The sequence below is a fragment of the Protopterus annectens genome, chromosome 1.part0 (genome assembly GCF_019279795.1).
Source record: "Protopterus annectens isolate FY-2018-M chromosome 1.part0, PAN1.0, whole genome shotgun sequence".
Classification (NCBI taxonomy): Eukaryota; Metazoa; Chordata; order Ceratodontiformes; family Protopteridae; genus Protopterus; species Protopterus annectens.
In genome coordinates, this window is record NC_056725.1 from 1,413,470,660 (window position 1) to 1,413,483,516 (window position 12,857).

The following is a 12,857-nucleotide window of genomic DNA, read 5'->3' on the forward strand; positions in this document are numbered from 1 at the left end:
TGGCACACACCCATGAACCTATATTACCTTGGCTAATGGCTCTGGAACCTATGTAAGCCTAGCCCAAGAAGATTCCCTGGCATCATGCCTCCCAAAGTTAGTTCCCAGTGTTCCTGTCAAGCAAGGCCACTGAAGTGATTCCCGGGGTGAACTTCCTACTGCCCACCCACTTGTCAAGATTTCTTTTAAAGAGGGCCAGTAAAGTGCTCTGCTTGACATGAATGGGAAGTTTGTTCCAGAGTATGGGAAGTCTCTGGGTTAGGAACCTGTCCCTTCAGCATGTTCTGTTTATTGTGGTAATGAGGTTAAGGTCCTTGGAGCGTGTGGCACGGAGGGATTGGGATTTCTTAAGGTGTAGCACACCTAGCAGCTCTGGGTCAGACATGGCTTTGTAGGTCAAGCAGAGATCACCTATAAGTAGGCAATAACAGAGAACGTATATAGGTAAAATAATCAACCCTGTCAAGTCTTGAATCCAGACCATGTACACAATAGCCACAGCAAGTTGCCACTTAGCCATGTGGATTTGTAAGTCCAAGAATTCTACACATATATCAAAGAATTACTTGACACAAGAAAGCTGTCACTCCATTTAACAGCTGGGAACAGAACAGTATTATGACTTATGTGCATCCTACTACAGAACATACTACATGACATCTTCTTTGGATAACTGCAATCATTGCAATACTTTTCAAAGATACTTCACTGTAAATATATTTCCTGTTATCAGCATGTTCAGACCACAAAAAAGTCACGGTGAACTGTCTATATGGGCAAATACTACAGTCTGTATTACACAGAGGCAAACATAAGCCAGCAAAATGCTGTCAACAGTTTATCTTTCATGAAATAAAAAGAGTAAAGGATTTCAAATTAAAGTCAGCTGTTCCTGCAGCAGAAAGATATAAAGTATGAAAATAGTGGAAGAAGATTTGCTTCAAAGGTTTCAAACAGCTCCGCATTTCATGTAAAATTACAACGGCCATGCATCAAGTACAACACGGAAAGACACTACAGACAGAACATAGTGAAAAGCATGCACACCTTTTAGCTCCAGTGCAAACCATTTTTCCAGAACTGAAGATAAGTGCAGTTGTTCTTGGTTCTCTTATTCTCATAATAACAGCTGCAAAACGCTGAAATGGATATAAAAAAGTACTAGTTATTAAATCAAGCATTGCAATTAGAGTACAAACTAACAGTTAAGCATTTATGGTACAAACGCATATAATAACAATAAGTGAAGTAGTGAACGGCTATGCATGCAACACCTAGTAAACTGAGGGTACAGTTCTTCAAAAGCTTGGATGAAACCAGTGAAGAAACAGATTATGATGGCACATAAGGACTGCTTTAGCCTACCAAGTTTGTCCATTTCCCTACCTTCTGGATAAGACTCAGATTCTATTTAACAAACAGGCTACACATCATTTCTTTGGCATTAACATTTTGCTACATCTGGTATAGAAATTGAAACTTAAAAATGTCACATTCCACATTAATGCAACAATATCTGAAAAAAGCATTTTCTATGAATTCCATTTGTAAGGGGGGGCAGAGATCTCCCTTTAACCCCCTCCCATTTAGAATTAGCTATGCAGGGTTTAAAGGGGGTGCCATACCCCCTTACACATATTAGTAACAGAAAATCCAATTTACAGAAATGTTTGGTACTGGGTTAGTACCCTGAAGTATCAAGTAACAGGTGTGACCACCTTAAAAACTTTTTTTTATTTCAGTTGTTGACTAGGTAGTAAGACTGGTGCACAGAAGACACATTAAACTTAATGCAGTGAAGTTATTGTGGTACAGTGGTACAGAGAAGACAGTGTTTATAACAAAACGGAAGACAGAACATGGACAGCATGTACTGAATCAAACAGAGATAAGAGTTTAGTAGACATTTTACAGTATCAGAATTGTACAAACATTATGTACGAGTCTGAGATTAGAAATAAGCATGACTAAATAACCATTCTCTGGATTGCATAAGCATTTGCTCTTTCAGAATTGTTTTAAATGCTTCAAATGCATTATGCTTCCTTATTCCTACTGGGAGTTTATTACAGACTGCTTTAGCCGGTTTTAAAAATGACTGTTCTCTTGTGGTAGTCTTAAAACATGGTCTAATACAGGGAGACTTCCTGACTGCCACTCAGGGTGTAGTTTGTTTAATTTGAACCTTGGACTTTAAAGTAGGACAGTGCCCCATATCTAATAATTTGCAAATATGTGTGCTTAGTAGAAAGGTTGCTCTTTCATGGAGCAGCAATCAGCTGGAGCGCTGCAAGAGTTGGCTGTGAAAAGCATGTAGTACTGTGAGAAGTGCAAATCTACACATCTTGTTAGTGGCCGTGTGCAGTTTGAGTATTTGTACTTGACTGAAGAATTGCTAATGGGAGCCCAATTCATTTTATGGAGGTTGCACATTGTGTCAGTTATTGTCAGGACTGGAGTTAAATAGATTTTGTAAAATTATGCCATTTCTTCTTTCCTCTATCATATATTACAACAGCTCTTTAATTCTCTCACTGCATCTGACATGGGGATGTTCCCATCATCTACTGCCACCTCTGTGAAAAAATACGTAATTGTCTCTCCTTTCAGTCTACCTCTTCCTCATCTTCAAACTGTGTCTTCCTCATCTTCAAACTGTGTCTTCCTGTCCTCATATTTTTTTCTTTTTAATCAACTGGACACAGATACATGTTCTTACACTACCAACTGAGCAAAATGATGCCCTACTCTGATAGGGACTTTTACTACTACTTCACCAAGAATTCAACAAGGAGGGTCTTCAGTGCAACTACAAAAACTGTATTCTTGCCTAAAACTGTATTCTTGCCTCAACGGGTTGTATTCACAGAGGGACAGAAGCAAACACATAATGATTCCACTTTATAAGGCCTCGGTTAGATCACAACTTGAGTACTACATACAGTTTTGAAGACCATACATGGAAAATGACTTTGGGCTGCTGTAAGAAAACCAGAGGAAACCTTCAAGATCTGTGTGACTGAGGGGAATTATTACAACCAGAGGCTAGAAAAGCTACAGCTCTTCTCATGGGAAACCAGAAGAGATGGAGAATGTAACACTGGTACACTAGATCACATCAAGGATATTTATAATGAAGTTATTCTGAACAGGAAGGTTTGGGGAAACACAGGCAGCAGGACTAACTACTATAGGTATCTCCAAAATTGTATTTTCACACAAAAGGTTTTGTATCCATGAATGGAACTACCATTAATGGCTGATGTTAAGGGAAACCACAGAGGGGGGAGGAAGGCATGGACAGGGACGTACAATGTTAAATGCCCTTAGAACTGACAGACATACTATCTCCTTCTGGCATTTAGCTTATGCAAAATAAAGTCATTTGGTGCAAACAGAACCATGGAGAATGTGGCAGGCACCAAATCCACAAGGTACAGTAGAGTCCTCACAAAGGCTGTCAATGCCATGGATTTCCTTGGCACCTACCAAAGCAGGAAAAAAAAAGTGAATGGGTCAAACTCTGCCCAAATAAAGGGCTTTCACCCAAAACTGGGATCAGACAAAACACCTTTCAATTTACAGTGATTCTTAATCTTAAGGACTGCATCCACCAAAGCACCCAAAGGATGACTGCTTCCAGAAGTCCTTGCACATTACTATGAGGGGCCAGTCATCCAAGTATAGGAATACCAGAAGGAGACCTTTTCCAGTGCAAGTCCCACACTGTAGTCGGGGATGCACACTATAAACATCACCCTGGTGAAGACTTTACATGTTAAAACAAACATGAATAGGAGGAGTCTGTGTAGACCTTGGATATTACATCCGTCACATCGTCCAAGCCACCCTCCCCATGGGGGCAACAGCATGATCCCTTGCAGGGCAACGAGTGGAATGAATATATTAGAAGCACCTGTTTAAGTCTATGAAGTCCACTACAGGATGGAAATCTATACCCTCTATGACCCAAAATAATGTAATCACTGTCCACGATCTAACAATCAAAGTATCTGTGAACTCTTCTGATGAGAGAGTGATCCACCAATGGAAACCTCTCACCGCAGAAATATACAAGTTCAAGAATATGACTAAGGATGGCCATATTTAGAGCACCATTATTCCCTGTGTAGTTATCTGAGGCATGTCAAACAAAGACCACCATCCTGCAACCCATGAGCAGCCCCAGACTACATTTGGTACCATTAGGGCTGCCTGTGGATCCATTAACCTAAGCAACTTCACAACCACTGAAGAAAGCAAAAACAAGAAGATTGTGAATAGTCCTCAAAAACAGAGGTGGCTTCCCTCCTTTTTTGAGGTTAGATAGCTTTAAAAGAGGAAGTGGTGTAATGTATCAGAACAGAGATCAGAGGTCTTCGACTGAGGTTACTAAAAAAAAAAAAAGCTAACCAAAAAAGCACTGACCACTCCCCACAAAAAAAATGAGTACCTCCATATGTTTAGAGGATTTTGGTCACACCATCCTCAAAGGGTACACTTGAAACTGCAGCCCTAGCCAAAAAGCAAGAGTATAGTCAAATTACAATGCAACACGATTTGCCACTGCGAAACCACTGACGGGATCTTAAGAAGATCCTCCTCGAACCCAGATTCATGTGCCCTAGCAGGAATTCTTCATCACCTTCTTTTCCAGGTGGGCTTGGAAAGAAGACAAGTGAAATGAACTACAGAGTGTTTTTTGCTCCAGAGGGTCTGAGAATAAACTCCTCTTGCAACATCTTTCCAAAGCTCCATATTCTGGTGCAAAATGTTGTCTGAAACTTGCAATGGACTGAAGAGACCAGAAAGAAACTTAAAAGCCGGGTGTTTACTAAGGAGACCTACTCCTTCAGACAGTACATTATAAAAGGCACCTGCTTTTTGGGTGCTGAATGGGTACAATCAGAAGGCTGTTCTGAAAGTATCCAGAACAACCAGCTTGAAGTGGGGAATGACAAAACTCCTCACAGGCTTCTTGCCAAACTCCACCAAAAGTTTCTATGCAAAAGAGATAGGGGATAAGAGGCAGTCTAAGCTAATCCTTGTCATCTGGAAAGTATCTCCAAATGACAGGTCATCAGGTAGCTATGCTAAACAGGGAAGCTGATCAGACTTGCGGAAAGGTTTAGTTCTGTGCAGACAAAACCTCAAATGCCTATGTACATCCAGTAAATGTAATTTGTATTCCCCTTTGTTTTGGTAGTTCAGGAAAAAAACGGGTAAATGAATAATCCGTTTAACATTGTCTTCTGAAGGTACCTTGGGAAGGACGGGTTAGTGCTTAGCGACATGCTATCTTTGTGAAAGATCATGTAAGGGACTTTGATAGAATGTGCTTGAAGCTCCGACACCCTTCTAGCAGATGTAATGGTAACCAAGAAGGCCATTTTCCAGGTCAAAACTTGTAGATCCACAGATGCCGCAAGCTCAAAGGGAGAAGAAACCAATACCTGCAACAACAAAGTAAGGTCCCACGGAGGAATTAGATCCTTAACAGGGGGGGGGGGGTCTAAGAAAAGCATCTTTGAGAAAGGTTTTACAAAGTTTAGAGAAAGCCAATGAAGACAGGTTTACCCCAACATGAAAATCAGAAATAGCGGCTATTTGAACTTTCACCGTTGAAGAACCAGCTCCCTGATGAAAAATGCTAGCTAGAAAATCTAAAACCACCGAAAGGGGTGCAGTAAAAAAATCCAAAGCCCTCTGAATGGCCCATGTAGAAAAACGTTTCCATTTACTGCGATAAACTTTTCGGATGGACGATTTATGTGCCACCACAACAATGGACGACAGGAAAGGACAAACCAGCAGTCCCAAAAATCATGGGACCCGGAGCAGACAAGCCGTGAGCTTCAGACTGTCCAGATCTGGATGAGGGATGCCTGAGGGGTGTGAAAGCAGATCCGGGACCGGATCCAAGGTCTATGGTGGAACAACTAGAGACCTGAGTAAGGGAAACCAAACCTGTCAAGGCTGGAATGGGGCGAGGAGGATCACATGCGCCCCAGCCTTTGGGCTTTCTGTAGAAACTTCACATGAGGGTAAGAGGAGGATATGCATAAAGAAGCTCAGGAGGACAAGCATGAATCAGAGCGTCTCTGGGGGCTTCCCCTGGTGGGGGGGGGGGTTAAGCGTGAAAAACTCACTGCAGTTCATGTTGGAAGGAGATGCGAGGAGATCGCATCAAGGACGACCCCATTCTAGGAAGATCTGTTCCACTACTGAAAGTTTCAGAGACCACTCATAAGTCATCAGGATAGATCTGCTGAGCCTGTCCGCTAGAATGCTGGACCGTCCCGGGATGTGAGCTGCCACCAGAAAACGGCCGGTGGAGATCGTCCATTCCCACACTCTCATGGCCTCTCGACATAAGGGATAAGATCTGGTTCCCCCATGTTTGTTGATATACCAGACTACTGACATTGTCTGTCTGAATTGCGATCGTTCCCATAGGAAGATGAAAATGGAGGGTCTGCAACACAAGACGAACTGCTCAACTCTAGAACACCGATGTGAAGATAGGTCTTGGAAAGGGACCACGTGCCTTGGACTGCCCTTCCTAAGCAGTGCCCCCTCCCCTTGTAGGGAGGCGTCCATGGTCACCATGGTTTGGGGTAAAGGAGGTTGAAAAGGACTAAATCCACCACCAAAAGGAGTCCCTGCACGCTTTTGAAATTCTCATTGGAAAAGACAAAGGAAGGTCCAACAATGACCACTGAACCGCTAGTGTCCACTGCAGCACCGTCATATGAAGGCATGCCATAGGAAGAAGATTTGTCATGGTCGCCATAGAACCTACAGCCCCTAACACTGCTTCAGCTGTTGGTAAATGGGTCTGAAGAGTGTGTAAGACGTGCAACCTCAAGCTGCGTATCCTGTCTGACGTGAGGAACTCCTTCGATTGTATTGTGTCAAGCCGTGCCCCACTGAAATCTAGAATCTGAGCCGGTTAGGGAGCAGACCGGTTCACATTGATCGTAATGCCCAACTTGCTGGCAACCTGAAAGGAGGAGTCCCTGACCTGACATAGTAGATGCTCTGAGGGGGCAGTAAAGAGCCAATCGTCCAGGTACGTAAAGACTTGAATATAGACTGAAGTCTAAGGTGAGCCGCTACTATTGCCATTACCTTGGTAAACACCCAGGGGGCTGTAGTGAGACCAAAGGGGAGGGCTCGAAATTGGTAATGATTGGCTCCCAGCCGAAAGCAAAAAATCCTCAGGGAGCACCTGTCCATCTTGATGTGATAGTACGTGTCCTGGAAGTTGATAGAGCACATCCAGTCGCTGGCCTGCAGATAAGGCAGGATAGACTGAATCGTGACCATCCGGAATTTTGTTTCTGGTTACTGACTGGTTCAATTTGGACAGATCCAATATTGGTCTGAGTTCTAGCATCTCTTTTAGTACCAATAAGAAAGTGGAATAAACCCTGGATCCGGACTGGTCTGGGAGGACCGGCTGGATGACTCGTTTTCTGAGCAGTGAGTCTACCTGCACTGCTGCTTCCTCCCGCTGCATGGGTGGGATGTACGGGAAGGTTTTGTAGGCTAGGAGAAGATCCCTGAAAGCGACGAAATATCCTCTGGATATGACTCGCAGCACCCACTGATCTGTAGTGATGGACTCCCATGCTAGTGGGTGAAGCGACAAGCGACCCCACCCCAGTCTGCCTCCAGAGATTGACAGCCAGGCAACCCCTCAGGGCTGCTGTCTGGGTTTATCCGAGAAAGGTTCTCAGGACCAGAGATTCCTAGAACCCCCTCAGCCTCTAGGGCGGCGTCTATCATATCCTCTTCTGCCTCTGGGTGAAGGCAGAGTGCTGAGCATCCCAGGAAAACGCCTGAGACTTGCAGAACCACATCTTCTTCTGGCCTCGCTGGTTCCTGGAAAAGGACCTTTGAGGCGGTGAGAAGCGGATCCCAATGGCAGACAATGCCTTCCCATCTTTCTCGGTCTGGACCAAAGTCTCTCTGTCTTCCCACAAAGGGAAGAACCATCATAAGGGGCGTTGGTAAAAGACGCCTTGAAGGGATCCGAGAACTGACATAAGCAGAGCCAGGCGTGGCACCTGATGGCAACACCTGACCCCGCCACCCATGCGGCTCCCTCCATGGCATGGGAGAGCAAATGCATAGACTTGTCTGCTACAGATTTTAGGCTGGCCCATTCGTGCATCGAAAGCCTTCCTGTCCTCTGCCAACATGGACCCCTAACCTGGAGTCAAATAATGTGCGCCATGTAGTACAGCGTCCTCACATAAAAGGTCGCTGAAGCATAAACTCGCTTCCCAAAATGATTCAAAGTTCTCGACTCTCAGTCCGGCAGGTGGACCGTGGAACTCTCCTGGGCGAGTTCCTTCTTAGTGGCCGCCGCCACCAGAATAGACCCTTGGGCCAGTGTAACTTGTCTGTAGGAGGGCTTAAAACTTTATTTGGGCACTGGCTCTAGGGTGTCCGGTTCCTTCCATGCCCCCTAGATGTTATGAAATCCACAAGTGCATCAGCAGGTGGGGACACCCAAGAGGTAGATCGGCCCGAGCTGAATGCCTCTAGAAACGGACTCGTCAGAGGTTGGTTTTGGAATGGACCACCACCCTCTTTGGCAGAGGATCTCCATGATGTCTCCAAAGGAGACATCCTTGGGTAGTGATCTTTGGGAACCTTCCCCTTCATCCAGGTCCGTGCCTTCGGTGAGGGACTCTGGAGAGTCCAAGTGCCTCCTTTTACACGTATGCTTGTGAGGGGGCACCTCAGCAGGACTATCTGGGGAGGTCTTACATGCAGGTTGTTCCAAGGTCGGAATGTCATGGGGCACTATGGCTATGGGCGGTCCCTGAGAGGGTAAGATGGTTGGACCTGCACTCAAGGCCAGGGGGGGGTCTTGACGGACTCCGAAGATGAAATATTCAGAGGCCTCGACCCTGCGAAAACCCTCTCCACCATGTTTTTCTCCAAACTTTTATTACTACTCTCCCATAATAGACTTAACTGTCGATGTTCTGATCAAGTAAATTTCTCTCTAAACTCCAAGTTTGCAAAAAAAAAAAAAAAAGAGATGCACATTTACGCTATGTATAACCTGACTGGTTGAATTTTACGTTTAACAACCCTTAAGATTTTGTATTGCCTTACTGTATTGCTTTTGAAATTCTTAATTGTATGAAGTTTATGACTGTACTTATCTTCAATACTCTGTAAACCTATTGTATTGCACTGTTTTTTGGAGCATTTCTCCCCGGGCCTCCGCTGAAAATGGGCACTTCTTGGCCCAGTGGACTTCCCCGGTAATCAAACTGAAATAAATAAATAAATAAAATGTTGAACGCCGAGGGGGAACGGACCTCCTGGGCTGAACTAGCAGAAGCCTCTCCTCCCTGATCTGACCGGGGAGTTGGAGCCGAGACGCCGAGGGGAACACTTCTCTCGGACAAGCTCTGAGCAGAGAGCACTCCCTTGGATCCAACCCAGAGGCTACGGTTCCGAGAGCTTGAGTCCAATCTAGTCTGATCAGACACACTTGAGGCACTGGCTGGCGTCGAGGTACAGGGTAACTTCAGCACCAACCCCTCGACTCTGACCGTCCTCAGATCCAACAACTTCAAAATAACAGGTCAGGTCAGAGAAGGAGTTAAGTCTAAATACTAGCTAGAAGGTGCCCACTCCAGTGGGAGAAGGCCCTGGCAAGACCCCCATTTGGATTTGAGTGCGGATAAACCTCTGCATCATCTTGTCCATCTCCGCTTCAGATAGGCTATGTGTGGAGCGGGAGGACGCCACCGAAGTGGGCTGGGAAAGCCGGTGGGGAGAGGGCATAGGGGGAGACCGGCTAACCTGAACCTAGAGGACCTGAGCCAAGGTGTAGCTGGCCTGGAAACAGGCTTAACCTTCAGTGGGGGGCCAGCCTCTGACAAGCAGTCAGGGGAGCACTTGCGTGGCCGGTCCTTATTGGCTTTATCCCCTTCACCGGGCCTCTTGGCAGGAGGGCGAGTACCACAGGCTGTGGAAGGGGAAGACGAAACAGCAGCTGCTGCTTTAGCAGGGAAAGGTGGGACTGCAGTCCCAACAGAGGAGGGCAACAGGCCCTTAACGATCAGTTTGTCCCGCCAGTCCTTAAGTGCTCTGGGAATAAACCCAGCGCAAACAGCACAGAGGGACTGGAGGTGAGCCACTCCCAAACAAACCACGCACAAAGTGTGGCCATCCACTGGGGAAAGTGTATGGCCACACTGTGCAACTTTTGAAACCTGGCTTCGGGGCATCTGCCAAGCCTAGGCCAGCCCAAAAACACATACAGACACATGCAACACGTGGAAAAGAAGAGGGGAGGAAAGATAGTAAAGCCTACAAAGAAATTCACTACGGAGAACCCCGGGAAGGTATAGATAGGTTAGAAGTATAAGAGAGATAGAAAAAGGCCAAAAAGGTAAATAAATTACTGTGCAAAAAACACCACTACGTGAATGGAGCTCGGACCACGCTGCTTCCTCTCAGGCGGCAAACGAGATCTGGGGGGGAAGAAGGGAGACATGGGGCATTATGGGTAAGGGAAGGAGCACAGAGCTCAGAGCCATAGCTGGAAAATGCAGCCATGCCGGATCCGATGTGGATCCGTGGACCCACAGGTTGAAGACAAATTAAGTAAACTACTACAGATCTGCATTTCGCTGGGGAGAAAAAAGCTATTGAATTAAAAGCTAGTATCAAGAAGGGTCCCTGATACTAGACTCTGCAGCCATTCAAAAAACTCTTATACTTAAAGTAAGAGGGAGCACATTGGTTCTTGTGTAAATATGCAGAGAGGATTAACTCCATTCTTTTTTACCTGATTTGCTTTGTCTGCTTGCAGCTTCAACTGGCTTTGAGGAGACATATTAAGGATCTCCAGGAACACTAGATTCTTCTAAAAAGAAAATGCTGAATTTCAAATTAGAGACATACACAACTTATAAACCATTAAGAAGGACCCTTGGCACAAGATTCTGTAGAGTCCCCTGACATAGTTAAAAGTTTTTGCTGTATCTTCTCTGTCAGATTCACCAAGTTTTTGCCATATCTTCCCAGTCTCCTTTCTTCAAAAATGTATATACTAGTCTATCTGCCTCCAGTGAAGACCATGCAACTTTTTTTGCCATCCTCAGCACTGCGTCTAATGCGTTTATCCACTGGCAAAAATGAAATTTTAGGAACTAAGAACAATTTGGTAGTTAGTACAGAGGATTAAGCCAGTAATCTGCTTCCTCTGGCACAGGGTTTGATTCCCTCATTCTCCATATGCCTACTGTGATCTTGAGAAGTCACTTAAGCAGATAGTGCTTTGGGGCAACTAGAAAACTGGCAGAGCCCAGATTCCTGTACCTCATGCCTAGTAGTGTCTATGAACCTCTGAAAACTTCAGATGGGAGGCTATTTCTTTAGTCATTCTTTTTTTTTTTTTTTTTTTTGAGTGCGTCTGTTATTCTACTCAGTTGTTAGCTGTGTAAACCAACTAACCAAAAGCAGCTTTTCAAGAGAGTTACCCAGAAGCACTATATGGTCAAGTTACTTTTTCTCCTAATATAGATATTTTAAAATCAGTTTTAAGTCAAATATTACATGCAGGTGCAGTCCCAAAAGATATGTGGTTCCTACTCACATACAAGAAAATATACATTCATTGATATTTTCGGAATTATTACCCACCCTAATATGTTCCAGGAGCAAGACTGTAAAAAGCTATACATTCCCCCAGTGGTTATTCCACATTGGGATAATGTGCAACCCCATCCCATGAGCAACACTCCAATGCACCAACCCCCTTGCTCACACAATATTCACCCGTTTCTTTTCTTGTTCACACATCACACTCCACTCTTGACACCTACCTCATCTTCCCAGCCCACAAAAGTCTACTGATAACTGAATTCCTAAGCTTTCAGGATATCGGTTCCAAATGCAGAGGATGCTGAGGATGAGATAACAGGTCCTGAGTTAGATCCAGAATCCATGGGTGGTGAGCTAAATGAGGCCAGCGAAAAAGAAACCAGACTTGACGGGGCCAATAAGGTGCAAATGAGAATCACTTTGCTTCTCAACTTTTGGGCTTTCTTCAGACATTGGGGATTTAGAGGGATCTGTGGGAAGGCATAAAGAAGTCCCAGGGGCCAATTGTGGAGAAGGGCATCTCTCACGGGCTCCCCCCGAGGGGGGACTAGAGCAAAGTAGATGCTGCATTTCTGGTTTATGGGAGAGGCAAACGGGTCACAGCAAGGCTGACCCCATCGACGAAAGATCTTCGTCGCTACATTGGGATTGAGAGACCACTTGTGAGGTAGCAGTATGAACCTGCTCAGTATATCCACAATCACGGAGTTCCCCGGAATGTGCACTGCTATCAGAAAGCTGATGGAAGCGATTGCTCATTGCCAAACTCCTGGGCTTCCCAACAGAGGATAGGATCTGGTTCCACCCTGTTTGTAGATGAACCAGACTTCTGACATGTCTGACTGAACTGCAATTGTCCCTGAAATGAGGGCAGATTGGAAGGCTTGCAACGCTAAGAACACTGCCCTCAATTATAGGATGTTGATAAGCAAACTGGCCTGTTGAGAGGACCAAGTGCCTTGGACTGTTTCCCTGAAAATGCCCCCCCCCCCCCAATCAGGGATACATCTGTGATCACTACGGCCTTGGGCTCAGAGGGGCAGAAAGGGTGACTCGATAAATTTTTTCCTGGCTTCATCCACCAAGATAAATCCTGACTGCATTGGCTGGTTATGCAGATTGGGTGGGACATTAGGTGTGTTAAAGTGACCACTGGGACACCAGGAGACTAGAGTCAGAACTTTGTCTTGAGACAGTATCACTTGAAGTTGTGA

The 12,857-nt window shown here is 45.1% G+C and overlaps 1 protein-coding gene across 2 annotated transcripts in view; it reads right to left on the minus strand.

Moving 5' to 3' along the window:
• LOC122798450 (TATA-box binding protein) overlaps positions 1–12,857 on the minus strand; it is a 1,118,497-nt gene that overhangs the window by 228,170 nt on the left and 877,470 nt on the right. For both annotated transcript variants that reach the window (XM_044067383.1, XM_044067389.1), the window contains exon 5: positions 1,048–1,139. In XM_044067383.1, the coding sequence (XP_043923318.1) occupies positions 1,048–1,139 (92 nt within the window). The remainder of the gene's footprint in view (positions 1–1,047; positions 1,140–12,857) is intronic.